Source organism: Globicephala melas, chromosome 3 (genome assembly GCF_963455315.2).
Source record: "Globicephala melas chromosome 3, mGloMel1.2, whole genome shotgun sequence".
NCBI classification, from domain to species: Eukaryota; Metazoa; Chordata; class Mammalia; order Artiodactyla; family Delphinidae; genus Globicephala; species Globicephala melas.
In genome coordinates, this window is record NC_083316.1 from 107,025,990 (window position 1) to 107,045,900 (window position 19,911).

Sequence of the window (19,911 nt, forward strand, 5' to 3'; positions counted from 1 at the left end):
TTAATCTTTTTACCCTTCTCACTCCTCTGAGTGACCAGACCATTGCATGACATGCGGTGATATTTATTGAATAAATGACTGCTTAAACTTCTTCAACAAGTAAGCAAAAATGTATGATACATGTAAGCATTGTACTTATTTTCTTGTGGCCCATTTTATTTTTCTGACTCTGGTTCTATAACAACTACAATGTTTCATATAATTTACCACAAAAAATTAGTAACTATCTTTCACCAGGAAAATTAAGGTAATTGATAAAATTTTATGTAAACATATGACTCCCTTGACCTTTTCCTGTATGGTATATCAAACTACTTAAAAATGTGATTTTGTTTTAAAAAGTAAATCCACCCTTATTTGAGTAACATGCTATTTAAGCCTAAAGGATGCTTAAGATTGAGGTTCAAGGAAGCTGGCAGACTTCTTTTGCATTTTCTGGAATTCATTTGGCTGGAATACCTGACAGGTTAGAGAGCAGTTATCTAACCTAGAAGAAAAGCAGCAGATGGAAGCAAAGCACACTTAAGAATTTTCTCTGTGAACTAGCAAATACTTGGTTTATTTCAGGTTGGAATAAGTTAAAAGTAGCTATATAATGCTCTCTGTGCTGTTTTAAATCAAGAGTTTATTTATTAAAAGCAAAACAAAAACACACACTTCTCTAACATGGCCACAGAAGGACCTGATCCATTTCTGACATAGAATTGTTGGACTAGACCTGGAAAGTATCTTATTTGAAAAGGAAATTCAATCACTGTCTTTCCAAACAGTGTCCCTGGTGGGAAGATGTTTCACTGGGATGATAGTGATAAAATAGAAATGTCTTGATAGTCTTTTTTCACCTCTGTAACATCCTATGATTCATAGGCTCAGCACTGACAGAATTGCAGATGTGCCCAAAACTTTGTGTTTAATTGCTTCTTAATGCAAAGCATTTTTTTTATTCCATCTTTGTGGTGATCAGTGTGTACTTTGATATAAAAAATGATTGGGGGGATTATTATGACCTTTCATAACATATTCAGTTCTCTGCTAATCATTCATAAGCACTCTGCTTGATTTTTGCCACACACATTTCCTTGATTTGCAGTAACTATATGCAAACATTTTCATTAAAGGGACAAAAATAGTTTGAACTGTAGAACCAAACAAATATTTAACTAAAGACATATGCAAAAAATCCTCAATGTCTGACCTCTAGGAATAGATTCAATTCCAAATACCCATGTATTAAATTAAGCAGATGAACTACTTTAAAAAGATGCTGCAACCCTGACCAAAACAAACAGCAAATCTTACAAAACAAAGCTAACTTTTGTTCCGTAGTATGCTTGTTTCACACTCACTTTATTAAAAAGTTTAAAGATGGAACTGCCAAACATATACATAAATGATTAGGAATGCTGTGCTAATAATTTCCAGTAGAAATCATCATTTAGTTTCCTTATGAGGTCCACTCTCCACTGTGAATGCTACTTCACTCTTGTTAAACTACTTCGGAATAATCCATTTATTCCCAAAGACAAATTATCCAAGTCAATGCTGTTAACCTTGTTATAGATTGGCACTTATCATTACGAATTATATCAGGTTCTAGAAGACTGTCTATTATATTGGTTAAAAAAAATTGAACTCTGTCTGCCAGTGACAATTTTCTCTTAATTTAGGAATTCCTATTTCTTACAGAGGCCAGCTGGAAATGAGTAAAGCATTACAGAGCCTTCCTTAGCTGTTGGCCTGGAGAATACACATTCTCTCCAAAATATATATCTTTGGCACAGTCTAGAAGGAAGGAATCTCGGGTAATCTCTGTCCTGGCCAAGTGTGGGAATTATTATTTTTAACCCCTAAATACACTGAAATTTGGGGGGTTTTTTTCAAGGAATTTAAAAACAAACTAGTGTAGTTATGTTTGTTATCCAATAAAACTCCAAATAAATACTGTACAGTAGTATTTTTACTTTCGGGCTTTCTGCCTCTTTGGTATAATGTTTAAGAGGACATTTTACAGGATTTAAGCTTGAAGAGTTTTACAATTTAACTTTAGAGTTTAACATGCACAGATAGATAATTCTATAAACTCACTGCCAAACTAGTTGATTATTTAACCTAAGTGTACACATTTACTTATACCATAGTGTCCCAATTGGTTCCCAAACCTGGGTTATCTAAATATTCCGAGTAACTAACTAGCACCAAACAGTGTCTATCTGACTGTTCTGAAGTCCTGAAAGGAAAGGTAGAAACTAATATTTAACCAGTGATTTTAAGATTTGGCATTTTACCATAGGATCCCAATACCTAAGACTAGATGTGGAAGTCTTTTGTAGCTCCATGCTGAAAATCACATATGCAGAAAAGATCTACTTGATCTCAGAACCCATGGAGCACAGAAGCAGTGCAATAATCAGAGATCAGTGGAAATAATTCGTGTCTCTTCTCTAAATAGGAGAGTAGTTAAGAGATATTTATGGATATCCCATTTTTAAAGGGTTCTTAAGTGAAATTAAGTTGTCCAGAAGTACATAGGTTACTTCTTGGACAAAAAGGCAACAGTGTTCTTTGGTGAATTTGACAGAGACATGATACCACGTAGATTATATCATGAGCCCTTGTGGATATTCCTACATGATTCATGAATTTTCAGTGGCAGGAAGACAATTTTGCACTTTACGAAAGTGGATTCAAGTGGTACTGTGGATGAGCTTTGAGAACCTCCTAAAATCGTGTTCACTATTTTTGTCCCTCCTTTTGGCACTTTATAAACTTGTAGATAGCTATTTATTGGTGCCTGTGCAGCCTTTTTTCTTTGAATTAAACATGTTTTACCCATGTCAATGTATTACAGAGCATGTTTGCTATTATTCACTAGGATTTAGTGGATTTATGCCTCTAAGCATTGTGGTATTCATAGAAACTTTGGGGAACAATACATGTAGATTATTTTTAAAAGATACATATTCTTGATAAACATATTCAAATCTATCACGAAATGAATATTTCTATATAATATAATGAAAATTTAGTAACAGTTTATATACTCGTCCCTTATATGTTTATATGATCCATCAAAAATGTATTTATACCATTGTTCTATTTAAGACCTAATTATCCTCAGTGCATCACATTAGACTTGAAAACTTAAAGAGTTTCATCAGGCCACAGTTATTTTATAGCACACACTCACTGCCTTTGAACATAATGGAATTATAACATCAATAAAATGTCTCAAGATAAATGGCCTTTCCTTGAACACCTAGTATAAGGTGTTTACATATTTTTCCAAGTATTAAACCAAGATCTTAGCAACACTGTCTATTAATGCCATAAATAATACTGTCAGGTGTGAAATTTCCATGGTCAGTTTCTTACTGCAGTTTGCTTTTTGGGCAGTGCCTCACCACTCATTGATCCTTTGTGGTGGAAGAAAGGATTCCACATCTTGGCTTGTCCATGAGATGGACTTTACAGCCATTCAGAGTTCATTTCATTCCTTTGTTTCTATGACAATGCCTCAGTTGTGAATTTGTTAAGAATTTTTTGAGTGTAGTTTTTTGTCCTACATTTTTTTCTATGTCCCTCATTTGTTCACATTTAGGCCAGTCCACAAATTTGCCAAATCATTCTAGCATCTTAACCTGCCTTTACCAGTACTGGCAAACCCTGCCCACTCAAGAGCTATCACTACCTTAGTAAATATAACTTTCCAAGAGTTCACATCTATATATATCACCAGATCCTCCTTGGCCATTTTTAGAATATTATAAACATCTGAGTTAGGTAAACGTCTACTGTACCCTTCCACCAGCTTGGACATTGCTTATTTTTCCCCAGAGATTTCCCTTTCAGTTAGTTTATTTAGATGAAATTTTCTTAGGTAAAATAAAGCAAGTCAGGTCTTATTGTGTGGTGTAAGAATGACAAAAAGGAAGTTTTAGATAATGGAAATAGTTATAAGGTTATATAATATATATATATCTCATTTTAAAAGAGGATAAAGCCGCCTTCTTGCTAATTTGCTACCATTTGTATTCATGGTTCTCGTTTACTAAACTATTTCTCTAATCATTTTAATAGTCCAAACTGTTTGAATTATTGAGGAAGTTTCCTTTATCATGTTTAGTGTTTGACATGCAAACTGTAAGGTTGACATAATTTAATACAGTCTTAGAAATTGTCACTAATGTCCCAGGTCAAGAAAGGGTTTATTCCATTATAAGATAAATATATTACGATATTATCTAAAGATATTATAATACTCATGTACTCAAGTGCAAGGGAGGTCATAATTTTCTCAGGTAGATTGAAATGATGAATGTCACTAAGTCAAACAGATTTTATTTTCAGAGACTTTGGGGCTCATTTTTTGGTGGGAAAGAGGGATTACCAACATCAGTTTTTCTTGTGCCTTGCTGCTTAAGTTTGTTCTAAGGATTACTATTTCCCTTTTTACTGTAGTAAACCTGGTACATCAAGATTGCGTTTCCTGTTCAGAATTAAAGGCTTCTGGTTCATGGAATTGGTTTGTGAGGTGCTTAGTTTCAAAGGTCCTTCAGGGCAATATTAAAACTGTTTGGGGAACAGACTATTTGTCAGACAGTACAGGTCTCTCTTATTAAAATACTTTAGTCAGGAAATTTTCCTTGTAAAAAGATCAATGGCAAGTTATCTGGTGCACCCTATGTTTTTTTTTTACCAGTTGCTGGCAAATTGATGTTGACATTTTAGCATTTGGTCCTTTAGTGAAGGTCTATAGTGCTGCTGTGTTTCAAGTATTTTTTAACTTAGTACATATGTGAAGAGCAAGGTTTAAAATGTATTAGAAAAAAGACAAAAGGGAAGAAGGAAGGGAGGGCGGGAGGACTGGAGGAAGGAAGGAAGGAAGAGAGGGAGGGAGGAAGGGGAGAGAAAGCCATTGAACTTGATCCAAGATCTGTAGAGACACAGTGGAAAGAACATTGTATTGGAATCCAAAGATGTGCATTTGTTTCTCCTTCATATGGAGCAAGTCTTTATCACCTTCTCCATGAGTCCTTCCCTGATCATCCCATATGAATTGCTAAACCCCATACCCCCAATTTTCCCAGTCCTCCTTCCTAGCTTTAATTTTTTCCATAGCACTTGTCAATATCTAATATACAATGTTTTTTTAATTCTTGACCTTCTTGCTCTCCAGTATTACAGTGTAAACTCCTTGAAGTCACATATTTTTGTCTGTTTTGTTTACTATCACTTCCCTGTATCCAGAACAGTATTTGGTACATTGTAGAGTTTCGGTAAATGTTCGTTGAATAAATGAATGAAATAATCTCTGTGAGCCTTACTCTTGCCATCTGTAAAGTTATTAGGGTTATGAGGAAGATTAACCAAGACATTATGTGTAAAAGCATATTAGATAGTGCCTGGAATATAATAGGTATTTCGTGTGTCCATTCATTTGTGTTTATCAGGTAATATATAGATCTATCAGTAAGTTGTCTAGATAGTGTGACAGCGTGTCCCAGATTAGCCAGGACAGTCCCCTTTTATGCCCATAGTCTAGGAATAATTATCAGCAACTTCTTTCACAAGTGCCCTGATTTGGATGATAAATTCTTCGATCACTCTATCTAAAGATAAAGCAGGCTTGTGAATTGTCCTTAGGGCGAAAGAGTTTATCTCATACCACATAGCCTGAGTTATAGTAAAACAAAACCAAAAAGGCCTTCTAATTCATTAGTTTTAGGTTAAGAATGAGATATGGGGATAAGAGGTTATTTGGCAGGATAGGGAAAAAGAGAAGATTTTTAACTGTTAACATAAAGAGAAATATTAGCAATCTTCTAGTATCAAGTAATGTGTAAGTGTCCAGTCTTTGAATTTAGTACATGTGGGTTCAAACTCCAATACCACCACTTCTTAGCTATAAAACTGTGGGCACTTTATTTCACTTATTTGAGCCTCTATTTTCTCATCTGTGTAAAAGGAATAATAATAGTACTCATTGGCTTCATATGAGATATTAAAATAAATGTAACCTCTAACACAGTACCTGGCATATAATAAATACTAAGTAAGTGCTAACTACTATTAGTATTGTATGGAGTGAAAGCTTTCAGAAGTAATATTATTGGTTCCCTTTGATCCTAAAGCAACAAACTGGTTCCATAGTACAACTGATTATTTAAAATATTAAACACTTGGCTAAGAATGGGTGAAATTGCCCAGCTTCCACAATGTTTCGTAATCTAACTCCATCTATTTTAGATCATTGCGTTTTGTTGTAAAGTTTATTGAATAAAGTACCAGCCCCATAGTATTAATAATTTCTGCTGCTTTTAGCTTCTGCACAGGATCCTGAACATGATGGGTGATCAGTAAATACTTGAAAAGCCAATAAATGATTGAATATTCTGAAACATTCAAAAGACTATAATTTTGAGACTTCATTTAATAGACGCCTATCATACCATTGTTGGGTAGCATAGTGAATAATTAGATAATGAAATTAGCATCTTTACTTTTATGCAGTGTCACCACTTAAAAATTGCCTGACTACGGGCTTCCCTGGTGGCGCAGTGGTTGAGAGTCCGCCTGCCAATGCAGAGGACACGAGTTCGTGCCCCGGTCCGGGAAGATCCCACATGCCGCGGAACGGCTGGGCCCGTGAGCCGTGGCCGCTGAGCCTGTGTGTCCAGAGCCTGTGCTCTGCAGTGGAAGAGGCCACAACAGTGAGAGGGCCACGTACTGCAAAAAAAAAAAGAAAAGCCTGACTACAGTAACTTTTAATAATAAGTTATTTGGAATTTTTCCTTTTGTAGTAATTTAGACCTGAAAGTGTAGCTATGATCTACTACAATGCGTTGCTTTACAAAAAGGAAAACTAAGTCCCAGGTATGTTAGGTTCTAGAGATAGTATTAGAGCCCAGGTCTCCTCATTTCAAGCCAGAATTATTTTGACTTTTTCCTTTAATGTCCGTCTGTCTTTAATCATAGTGATGTGATTTGAGAAATATCCAATTGTTTAGAGGTATCTTCCATAATAAAGTAAGGAATAGTTTAGAAGACGCTTTGGGATTTCAATTGTTCCATTTAAAATATCTGTTTATTTTTCACACATTTGTAATAAAATTTTTACCACTGTGTATTTTATAAAGAACATAATTACTAGTAAAAGATTGATATTTTTATTGTTAAAGTATTCTAATGAAAATTAGATTCTAAGGCTATTAGACTAATTTCATAATAAAGCTTATTCCATTAGTTTCAAAGGCAGGAATGATACCATTTTAATTAAATAATTTTTTTCTCTTAATTTAAAATATTTTTTTATGGAAGGCACTCTTCAGCCATTATCTGCTAAAATTATGTACTCTGAGTTATCGTGTAGCTATAGTTAGTTTGTAATCCTGAAAAATGATGTTACTTTGGTTAACACATGTCCTTTGGAGTTGATATAAGAGTAGCTGAAAGTATTGAGAATAGTCTGTGATTGATTACTAGGCTTCTTTGACATATGATTGAGAACCTTCTCTATTGCATCAGAATGAGTTCATCTATTATAAAACTCCCATTGTTCTTTTTGTTTCTCAAATATTGTGATTACTTCCAAGGTCTCCCAAAATTGTAGGAGTAGATACTAGAATATTTTTCCACATAAACTTAACCCCTGAAAAGTTTTTAGTTTAACTGTTTTGAATTTTCCTGAAAATATTTCTAAGAAGCATGGTGTCTATACTTAAATACTTATATCCATTCTATTGAGTGATACTAAGATACATACTTTCAAGGGGGAAAGACCATGTCAAACAGTTACTCCTCTTACAATAGTTTTTAAGTTATAATAAAGCTTAAACTGAACTGGAAACATTTAGATCCTATAGAAGTTAACAAGAAAAAAAAATCAGCTTTAAAGGCATGTAATATCCCAGTTGTTGTTCTTTAATCTGCTGTTTGCATAAAGCTAAGAATTCATCAGGTACAAGGAGGGTTATATGCAGAAGTATTTACAGAATAAAATTTAGAAAGATCGGTCATCTATAAAGTAGATGCATGTTAATAGCATGCACATAAAATTGTATTATTCTTAGTAATCTATTTTCATACCTGATATGTAGGTTTTAGTACTGAAAGTGATATGACAGTGAGCCTAATTTCAAGAGATTTACCAAGAGACAAACTAGATACATGAAAAGATACTAATCAAAGATAAAAAGTAATACACACTGGCCTACATTAAATGCAGAACACATGCTATTGACCAGTAGCTTCCAAACTCAGGCTGTGCAGCAGAACCACCTAGATACTTTTTTTTTAATGTATATTCCCATCAGACTCAATCTGTTTCCTGACTTAGAAATTCTAGGCCTTAAAATCTATAGTGAAAAATTTTTTTTTCTCCAAGTGATTCTAAGGGGTAGCTTCAGATGGATGGATATATGGTTTTAAAGCATAAATATGCATAAGTAGTTGGGATAATTGTGGACCACTTCATGGAAGTAGTGGATTTGAGATTGTGTTTTGAAAAGAGGCTAGGCACAGTTGTAATTGTGAGAGTAGGAAGTGCCTGGGCATGATTAGTGTTTTATAGAGCAAATGATCCCTGAAGCAGAGAGGTGGAAAATTGTTTGAGGAGCTAGATAAATGCCAGCCTGGAGATTTGGGGAACTCAATAACTGAAGTTTTTTCCAAGGAGATTTTATATATATATAAAGCAATTTTAAAAGAATACATATTCTGTGTTAATATTTGGGATTGATTGGAAGGCTGGGAACTAAAGACAAAGTGAACAGGAGCAGACAGATTTGAGGTATCAAGGGTTTGTGTAGAATGCTTCTTGTGCTAATGAAAAGCAGAGCAGGGGACCCAAGATGATAGTAAAGAAAGAACTGAAAATTCTTACAAAGAAAATGCAATCCTAACAATGACTTGGTCAGATACAAAGGGGAACAAACATTACAAACCTTGTGCCTGCATATCTAAAAGGTGACAATCAGAAAGTATTTACCAGTTTTCAAATAGAATACACCGAGATCATCTCTGTAAAGAGTTCTAAGTTTTTTAGAACTGTTTAGCCAGATATGGCTAAGTCTTTACCACATAGAAAATAGTATAACTAGTAAATAAATTACTATTTTCAGAAACACAAGAACATTCCCTCTCCCACATGTAATTTTGATACCATAAAATAATTGTATTTTCTCATTCAACTCAACATCAGTTTATTTGTGTAACAAATTAAATCTAGTGATATATATGGACCCAAGAGACTTCTTTAATAAACAAACATTGTAAGTTAAATATGTTCTCTGAAATATCTTACAAATGAAGACAAACTACATTTAGCTGAAATACAAGGAATCCATTAAAAGGGTACTTATTAGAAAAATACATATTATCAAATTATTATTTCCACAATTTTGGATGTCATGTAATCTGCGAAGTCATAGCAGTTATTTCAATAACACATCAGGTTGATAAGCCATGTTGATATTCTTTTTTTTAATAAATTCATTTATTTTATGTATTTATTTTTTGGCTGAGTTGGGTCTTTGTTACTGCGCACAGGCTTTCTCTAGTTGCAGCGAGCGGGGGCTACTGTTCATTGCGGTGCGCAGGCTTCTCATTGTGGTGGCTTATCTTGTTGCAGAGCATGGGATCTAGGCGCACGGGCCTCAGCAGTTGTGGCACATGGGCTCTAGAGCGCAGGCTCAGTAGTTGTGGCAGACGGGCTTAGTTGCTCTACGGCCCACGGCGTGTGGGATCTTCCCGGACCAGGACTTGAACCCGTGTCCCCTGAATTGGCAGGCAGATTCTTAACCACTGCGCCACCAGGGAAGCCCCCAGCCATGTTGATATTCTTTTTTTTTTTTTCATGTTGATATTCTTAATAAACATTTTAAGGCCAGAGCAAATGGAGTGGATGAGTACATTGAAAGGCTATAACGAGGATCTGGCTCCACAGTTGGACATATCTAACTCTCAAGCATCAATGACTAAATTAAAGAGCAGTGAATCAATTACTTGTTGCAAACTAGATATTAAAACTTTAAAAACTGTCTGCCCAAGTTCATTACTTACTGGTATCACCCAATCTCTTTCCCAAGTCATACTCTCCAACTTTTTTTTTTCATCTTATTGAAGTATAGTTGATTTACAATGTTGTGTTAGTTTCTGCTGTAAATTTTTTTAATCGCCTATGTCCTTCATTGTCCAAAGCTCTGCCTTAGGTCAGCTAGATATTCTGAACAGCACTGTGCCCAAGTTATGAGCAACAACATTTCTGACCCATGTTTTACATTAACCCTGGATGTTGTGGCTCATGTCCAATTTTAGCAAATATAAGGAGAAGGTGGCTTACAGCCTAGAGAAAGGAAACAACAAAAAGAACATTTAACAAAACCTTGTATCTCTCCTAGTGCTCAATTACCTGTGGCAAAGGAATGCAGTCCCGTGTTATTCAGTGCATGCATAAGATCACAGGAAGACATGGAAATGAATGTTTTTCTTCCGAAAAACCTGCAGCATACAGGCCATGCCACCTTCAGCCCTGCAATGAGAAGATTAATGTAAATACTATAACATCACCCAGGCTGGGTAAGCAGACCAAAAAGGGGATGATTTTGAGAAACATGGAAATGAGCATGACTTCTTCTATTTTGCATATCACTTTAAAGCTTAGTTATCAATCTATACTAATCAGTTTGGTTCTAACTAAATTGGATCTATTCAACTATAGTTTAGTCCAGATGATCATGTGGGTAAAAAATCCTAAAGACTAAACTATTTTCATTCCTGAGCTGTCTACTCAGGTCCAGGCCCTGGAAACATGAATGCCATACCACCCAAGGTCATCCTATAAAGGGTTGAAGGATGTAACCATATTTTTGGTTCTGACCCGTCCCGTGGCAGAACCCTCAATTAAGGTAATGTCTATGGAAAGGTGAGGTTGTAGTGTACACCTTGGACCTCTTCATTGTTAATAGCCTTCCTTGTGATCCTGGGTACAAATTATCCTTTGGAGAGACAAAGAGCAAAAAAATCACTTTCAAGGAGAACAGATGCATGTATCTACACCCCTGAACAAGAAGTACCATTTTTTTCATCTTTAAGGACATAATGTTAAATAAAACTAAATAGTAGTAACATTGATTTACATAGTTTTTAGTTATAAAATGCTTTCACATATATTCTCAATTCCTGCTATTTAATCTAATACATCTTCAAGAAGTAGAGTATGTATTTTAAGTATATATACCCTGCATTTGAATAACAAATATTCATGAATGAATTAGCCTTTAATTTTGTGGCAGTTAGTGGTTTTTAATAGCACTGCTGCCTGGATGTCACTGGGTTAATATACGTTTAACACCTTCAGTTGTTTTTTTTTTAATTAATTTTTATTAGAGTATAGTTGATTTACAATGTTGTGTTGGTTTCTGCTGTACAGCAAAGTGAGTCAGTTATATATATACATATATCCACTCTTTTTTAGATTCTTATCCCAGATCGGTCATTACAGAGTATTGAGCAGAGGTCCCCGTGCTATACAGTAGGTCCTTATTAGTTACCTATTTTACATAGAGTAGTGTGTATATGTCAATCCCAGTGTTCCAGTTTATCCCTCCCCCCTTTTCCTCCTTGGCATACTGAGTGAAGTCAGACAGAGAAAGACAAATATCGTATGATATCACTTATATGTGGAATCTAAAAAAGTGGTACAGATGAACTTATTTACAAAAGAGAAATAGAGTCACAGATCTAGAAAACAAACTTATGGTTACCAGGGGGGGAAACCTTCAGTTTCAATTTGTATGTATAATCTCCAGGGGATCAGTTTAATCATACAGAATAATATTGCCAAAATGCAAGGAGCTAAATTGTCATAGATACTTTTCCAGGCAAATGATTCAATCAAATGGAAAAGTTTGTGTTCTTCATGGAAATATAAAAATTCTCTTTTTTAAGCCAAATAATTAACATTTCTAAGAAATAATCAGTTCAAGTAGAATTAAAACTAGTTAAGACAAAAAGTTAAGCAATCCTAGAGCAGATGCTCTAAATCCTTGTATTCAAAAACAGCATAATCCCTTTCTCCAGCAATTATTTGGAATCCTTCTTGAAGTATCATGTGTCAGAAAATAATGAATTAAAAGGAGAATTTAATTAAAACTCCATTTTCTCTGTTCATTTTTTCTTGAAGGCACATCCCCAAACACAGAAGCACAGTGGTTGGAAAATCTTAAGGTTTTTAAACATAAATTAATGAATCATACTAGAATAGTGGCAAAAGGAACAATTGTAGCAGAACTGCCTTTTATTATACATGCCAGAACACGCTATTTCTTCAGAAAAACTGGGGCCAAATCTACATGACTGAATTTTTTATACCAAGAGCTCATTTCAAGCACTTTATTGCTGTAAATTTTAGTCACTTTTGATAATCAGCTTTGATTTTAAGGATGCCTGAAATTGCAATTCTTAAATATCCCAGTTAGACATGTCTGCTATCTAGGAAACGAGGAATGTGAAATAAGTGTGAGCAGATTTTTGTTTTGCTATGTCTTCGCAATGTCATCCATAACAATACTTATTAATTTGTATTCTCGTAATGGTGGACATATTGAACACATTTCTTTTTCTTTTTAATCTCTCAACTAAAAATCCAAAAGAAGCTTAAATGAAAGCCATGAAATGGAAACTTAAAAGCCATTTGCAGTACATTTATTGGATTTGGGAAATCTATCTTTAATAAGTCTATAAAAGTTCATGAGTAAGACCATTATTCATTCACTTTACTCCTTTATTATAGGGTGTGTGTGTGTGTGTGTGTGTGTGTGTGTGTGTGTGTTTGTGTGTTTCTTTATCTTTTATGCTCCGTGAGGTAATATACATGAGTCAACGTGTGTGTACAAAATCCCCCAACTTAAGTGATTGCTCTTTGTTTCTACTCATGACACCTAGTTTATCTCATGACACCTAGTTCCCTGTGTTCTGCTTCACAGCTGCTCTGACTTTCAAGTGCCTGGGAAATCAGTGGCCTGTGTACTGCCGGGTGATACGTGAGAAGAACCTCTGTCAGGACATGCGGTGGTATCAGCGCTGCTGTGAGACGTGCAGGGACTTCTATGCCCAAAAGCTGCAGCAGAAGAGTTGACCTCTAGCAGGCTGGCTGGCTAACAGCTCTTTGCAATTACATTATTTATAAACACACACACTAGCATGTTTTTCAGACCAAATATTATCAGATTACATATAATTTAATCAAATTAATTTATTTTTTTGCCTGCCACACATCCAGTATGGTGTTTGTTTTGGTTCTACAAACATTTTGATTTATACTATATGGCTTCATAAATAATTTTATACAGATAAGTTGGATCCAGTTTCCGGAATAAAAATAAAAAGGGAAAAAGAAAAAACCAAGATCTTTAGGCTTTAAAAAAACCAAAAAAAAACTAAACAAAACATTTTTTTAAATTAGGGCCGTCTCTAAGATGCTACTCTCTCCCCGACAATACCATTGAGTTATCCAGAATGTATACTAATTTAGCATAATAGTTTAGTTATATATGGAGAGAAATCATTTTTGTTTTTTGGTATCCTGATGCAAAACTAGCCCATTTTCTGTAATCTGCAGTAGATGTGTCAACATAACAAACCTCATAGTGTTGAACAGGTTTTTAGAGAATGTATTATGCATTGCATTCAGATTTAGAGATATCCATAGGAAAAATTCTACTGTAATTATAGCCTTATTTTAATAATGAAAAAGAAAAGTCAAAATAGAGACTTTGATCATGTTCATGAACATGTACTTGAACACAAGTATTGTAACAATGAAACACTGTAATGATTTACACTGAATCACCATTGCACTGTTGATATAGTGTAGAGAAACCGTTATAGAAATGGTAACATCCTACAAAAATGTGTATTATTTTAACATGTTGTCATTAGATTTTAGCTTTTTAAAATATTTTGAACAAAGAAAGCGTTGATCCCCTCATTTCCTTGTATCTTTTTAGCAGATCTATAAAAGAGTATAGTACTTAGCCTCACAAATCATAATGAGAAAATTTACTAGTTTTCAGTCTTTTCCCTAGAAACAAGGAAAAACAAAAAGCTTATAACACTGTGGTAGTTTCATTGTGTTTTTTCTTTCTAAAAATTAAAAAAGTTTTACAATTCTGTGAAACGTTTAAAAACCAGCTTAAAGGTTTTCTTGTGAGAAAATATTGTACATGATTCACATGATTTCTTAGATTTTTCAATAAAATATGTGAAACTTCCTGCTGAGAGGCAATTCTTCATGAGTCTCTCACATTTCCACATGTCTTGGCACTGTCTGCTTTTGTTCTGGAGTGTCTTCTAAAGGATGTTTGTGTAATGAATAGCCTTGGAAGGTAAAGATAGCATCTTTTTTTGGAGCAAAGGGCAGACATTCTTATTTCTCATTATGAAAGTTTCAGGTTCCTTAAAATTGGGGTCCCTCTCCTGTAATACAGTTCACTGCATGTACAGGTACCGCCTGGCTCTCTTCATGTCACCCTGTGGGAATTGGGACTCAGGGAACCAGTGCAGGAAAATGCTGATTCTCTGGCTACTGCTGTTGCCACAAGTAATAAAGTCCTTTGTCTCTAACCCAGGAATTTTATGTCTTCTGCCCTGAAAGTGTGGCAGGCCAACTTGCTAGATTGAAAGTAGAGTAAAGCCTCAAAGTCTTCACAGTTCTTGACACCTTCCCTCATTAGTATTTTCACCTTCATGTTCATACAGGGCACAGTTTGTTTCTAGACTGTCCCTTACTTTGGATATCCTTTAATTTAATTGTTGAAATATAAAATCAACCAGTATCAACACATCTTAGGTAAGATAGTAGGGGAATGAGAAAGGGAAAAATTACATAGGAAGAGGAGACATTCTTAATCCATCCCTTGATTCCTGAATCCATGAATTGGTGTAGAACTACCACCATTTATTGGTCGATGAATTAGGCCCTATACAACATCTTAGAGGACCTCCAAAATGTTTTCACCCAGCTGATGCGAGAATTGATTATTTGGGGGGAGAAAAGATGTTGCATCATTCTGTCAGGCCATCTGTTCAGGGTGAGGGGGAACATGGTAATACCAGCGATTCACGTGAGCATGAGCTCACTGCCACATTTTTTTTAACTGTAATAGGAATTCTCTGAACAGAAACAATATCGTATGGAATACCCTATCGGTGAACAAAGCATTTGGTAAGTTCACGGATGCTGTTTTGGCAGAAACTTTGCAGGCTGGGGGGGCAAATCCATAATCAGGGTACGTGGCTATTTCTGTGAGAACAATCCATTGCCTGTTTGGTGATTAAAGTGATCTAATGTAATCTTACTGCAATCAAGGTGTTTTGGCTGCCTTGACAAGGACTTGGGAGGAGCGTGGTTTGAAAATTGGTGACAAAGAAGTTCTGAGGAAAAGATATGTGAATAACATATATTCCATTTGACTGCTCACCAAAGAGCACCTCAGGAGAGAGGACTCAGTCGTCAGTTGGATAAGATGATGGTTTCTGTGTATGTTGGCCAATCTCTTTCATCAGCCACCCTTGTCCTTGCCCAGTGAGCCCAGGAACAGAGACAGTGGTGGCAGGACTGGAGATTATGTGTGGGTTCAGCCATGTGAGCTACCACTCACCAAGGCCAGTCTAGCTACAGTCACTGCTGAGGGCTCAACCTAACAATAGCAGAGAAAATATTATTTCCCAATATTGGCACCATGCTATGGAAGGACCAGCCCACCGCCTTGATTGCAGTAAGATTACATTAGATCACTTTTATCACCAAACAGGCAGTAGTTTGTTCTCACAGAAATAACCACTTACCCTGAATATGTATTTGCCTCCCCAGCCTGCAAAGTTTCTGCCAAAACAGCATCCGTGAACTTACCAAATGCTTTGTTCACCGATAGGGTATTCCATACGATATTGTTTCTGTTCAGAGAATTCCTATTACAGTTTTAAAAAAATGTGGCAGTGAGCTCACGCTCACGTGAATCGCTGGTATTACCATGTTCCCCATCACCCTGAACAGATGGCCTGACAGAATGATGCAACATCTTTTCTCCCCCCAAATAATCAATTCTCGCATCAGCTGGGTGAAAACATTTTGGAGGTCCTCTAAGATGTTGTATAGGGCCTAATTCATCGACCAATAAATTGTGATATTTCTACAAGGAAGTTTTGACATCTCAGTTTCATTCAGTGCAGACCACCATTGGGTCCAGTTTTCAGTCATATTGTTAGAGTTACTCCCAGACGTGTGAACTAACACTTTGAATCAAGAATCTCTGCTTAGTGAACCCATATCAAAAACATTTAGGTTAATAGAATATTGTATTCCTTTTGTCCTAATATAACACCATTAAGAAACATCCTCATACATATTTCTTGGGTTTCAGTTAATGTGAATTGGTGAAACCCTGCAGTTCCTTCGGCATGTATGGTAACACCTTAAAGTCATACTTTTTCTCTGGTTCTGGATCTTCCAGGACTTGAATCTGGATGTGGATTTAGAAGACATCACAGATGGTAAGACATCAGCAGTACAGTTTCAAAGGTTTTATTTCAAGGCAGTCATAAAAGCTTTCTGGTTCCCAACTTAGACCTTGAGCTGTGAATGTAAAACCCCAGGCTTATCATTCTCTTTCTGTAAGTTCTCCAGCTGATTTAGAAGCAATGAATCAACCCCACGGTCCTTATTCTCTTTGCTTCTATGGAAAATTTATATTGCAGCAGGTACTTTGTAACCTAGGGCCTTGCTTTCTCTAGGCACTTCACTCCAGGTAACTACAGGTGAGAGTTTTTATAACCTTTCTGCCCCTGTATGTCATGGGTGACCAGGGTCCCACTTACTACTGGTCATTAATGCCTTTAAGTCTAGTCATATCGGAGAACTAATTCCAGATTCCATTTTTAAAATTCTGTTCCTTGGAAGCACTTCTGACACCAGTAGTTGCCAGATCCAATCAGCAAAGCAGTGATAGAGGATAATAGGTTTGAACTCAAACAACAGCAGGAGGACCCTGGACGTGAAGGTCCGTAAGAGGAGTTGGAGGATCAGAGCAGTCACCAATCTGAGCAGCCAGGCACAGCCAGGTAAGTTTAACGACAAAGGGGTAATTTGTGAAGATGTCTATGAGATACTGTTGCCTCTGTGTAGCTTCCTCCTTTACAGGACCAGTGCCAACACTGGGCAGTGGATCTAAGTTTCCTGGCAGTCAACAGGACCAACAGTTGGAAATAAGAAATGGGCATAGAGCTCAGGAGAGCAAGGCAATCTAGAACCTGCCAAGTGCCTATGCCTCTGTCACGATATCTGATTGCAAAAAGAATTGCAGATTAATGGATGCTGCTTCCATGGTGCCTTCCAAATTTCATGCCAGTTTCTCTTTCAGCTTCTTCTAACCCAGACTCACACAAAGAAGGGTATTCTGGGAAACGGAGTCTGCTTTTTAACTGTGGATCATAAAACTTTAAATTTTTTTCTCCAGTTTGCTTTATATCGGAGGTGGCTGAAATGAAAACCCATTACTTATGCACTCTTAAAATAATAGTGAACCATTTTTAAGCACTTAATATATGCTAAGCATTCTTTTAACCAGTATACCTATTAAACCTCACAGCACCCTCGTAAGGGACCATTCATATCTTCACGTTGTAGCTGAGGAAACTGAGGACCAGAGAGATTCAGCCACTTGCTCAAGAGCACAGTTTAGTTGGATGTATCACTCTGACCTCAAATTCTGTGCACTTAGTTAACATGATTGCCTCCCTCGTTCATCAGTTTTGATAATGTTATGTAATAGATGCCCAATGACTTATAACCTAATCACAGGCTTTCTTTGTAATCAAACTATCCAAAACTGTCCAAATTTTCAAAGTCAGATAATTTGATGAACCCCAACTGCTCATGTGGACATCATCCAGGCTTTTCAGATGGAAATACTTTCAGATATTTCAGTCGGTTATTTGCATAAGAAAAAGAAAGGAAAGAAGGAAGAAAGGAAAGGAGGGAGGGAGGAAGGGAGAGAGGATGAGAAGAAAAGAAAATATGGTTAATTAATATGTAGACAGTTTTGCCTAGTGGACTGTATTTCTATTTTTATAATTCTCATGGTTCAAAAGATAATAATTCTGGGTCCAAATCCAAGGGATAATGATGTTTTTATTAAAATTTGCTATAAAGAGAGAGAACAAATGATTACATGCATGGTAAGAGTTGAGAAGCCCCAGATATCCAGATTTCCACCAGATTGTTCCTGTAATATAACTCTTTATTTATATTTATTTATACTCTTTGTCACTCTAGAATGAAGGTGTTAGTGACAGCAAAGAAATAGAACTCCTAAGACAGTATTTGTCCAATCACTGTCAGGTAAGTTTTTTGTAGAGTTAAAAGGACAACAGTGAAATGGGTGTTATGTGATCAAATAAATTTGGCAAATGCTAGCGTTAATGAAGCAGAACTTCTCAGAGTCTTCCATGTGAGTTTGTGCATTATAAACTACCAGAAGAGAATACAGAGTATGTCATAAATATTTTTGGCGATGGAATTCTTTTTTCACTGGGCATGGTTGATTGAAAAACAGAGCACTAAGCCATTTTTTTAATCAAATTTAATTGGATTATCAATTTCCAACCAGAGGGCTCTGGAAGAGAGAATGGCCACTGCTATTGATTAAGCGAAGGGCTTTACGAGGTTCTTAGGACAGGACTCGTGAGGAAGGAAGCATCCAATAGGGCTGCTCGTTTGTAATGTATCCAGTATAGGGGCTCATAAAAGAAAAGGGAAAAATGTATTATCAAACAAAAGATAGTAAAAGTATAAACAAATCACTCTGAAATTTCAAACGAGGGAAAAATCATTTCCCCTACTAGAGAAAATATGTAAAGTTTTTGTGAAAGGCTAGGTATCAGCCATGGCCCGTGAAGTATAAATAGGAGGTGGTCAAAATCCAGGGTTGGGAAGAAATGTTACCAGGCAGAAGGACTGGCGTCAGCAGAGGTGTGATTTGGGGGTGAGGAGGGGGTGGGGTTTGGCCAGTAGCAGGAGAGGGAGTAGTAAGCTTGATTTCCTGATTATCGGTCATGTAGACTACCCATAGGGACAGTAGTAAGAAGTAAGAACTGATGGTTTTGGGGGTGACAGTAGACAAAGGATGGTGGGAGAATGTGGAGAGTCAGAAACCGAACTTGTAGACAGAAGGAGATAGTATACAAACCTCTGGGCATCTAAAGCACAGTGGAGGAATCTAAAAGGAAGGACGCCTAAGGAAAACTGAAGGCTCATTTCACCTACCTCATACTTTGGCTAAGGAAAACTTCTAATCAAATATATTTGGATCTGGGTTTTGTGTCTCCACTTGGCCAATATAGAGAGCCAAAGAGAAGTAAGATTCTTCTTGAAGATGTGTGTTATTCCCCAAAGAATCTTTTAGGAAAAGCAAACAGCCCGAGAAATATTTGTTCATTAGATGTGTTCTGGCAGCCGCCAGAAAAATCCAGAAAGTCGTAAGTACATGCACATACACATAACACACTTGATTCTTCAAACACTTGTGATTTAACTCTTTTGTTATCAACAGTCATTATGAAGTACCTCTTTCTCCAGTAAGTGTATTGATAAAGACCACTCAAACTTATTTCACATATTGTAAGACAGTGATAGAGTTTGGGTCTAAAAGTTCTTACAGAAAACATTGGTTGTTTAATCCAGTTTGCAACTATCAGTAGGGAAGATGATTTTTTAACAGCCTCATGCTTTTTGTTATAAAGAAGGTAAGTACTCTCTAGTGTCTTGCTTGATTCAAGAACATCCTAGCTGCTGAGTCTAATAAGCTATAGGGCACTCTTCTGAAATCTGGTGCTGATACATTCCACACGTGACCT

General features: G+C 36.1%; 1 protein-coding gene across 1 annotated transcript in view; it reads left to right on the plus strand.

Moving 5' to 3' along the window:
• Positions 1-14,196, plus strand: part of ADAMTS19 (ADAM metallopeptidase with thrombospondin type 1 motif 19) — a 280,962-nt gene extending 266,766 nt beyond the window's left edge. Inside the window, exons 22-23 of the mRNA XM_070045097.1 lie at positions 10,398-10,575; positions 12,984-14,196. Of these exons, the coding sequence (XP_069901198.1) occupies positions 10,398-10,575; positions 12,984-13,135 (330 nt within the window). The 3' untranslated portion in view covers positions 13,136-14,196. The remainder of the gene's footprint in view (positions 1-10,397; positions 10,576-12,983) is intronic.
• The last annotated feature ends 5,715 nt before the right edge of the window (positions 14,197-19,911 follow it).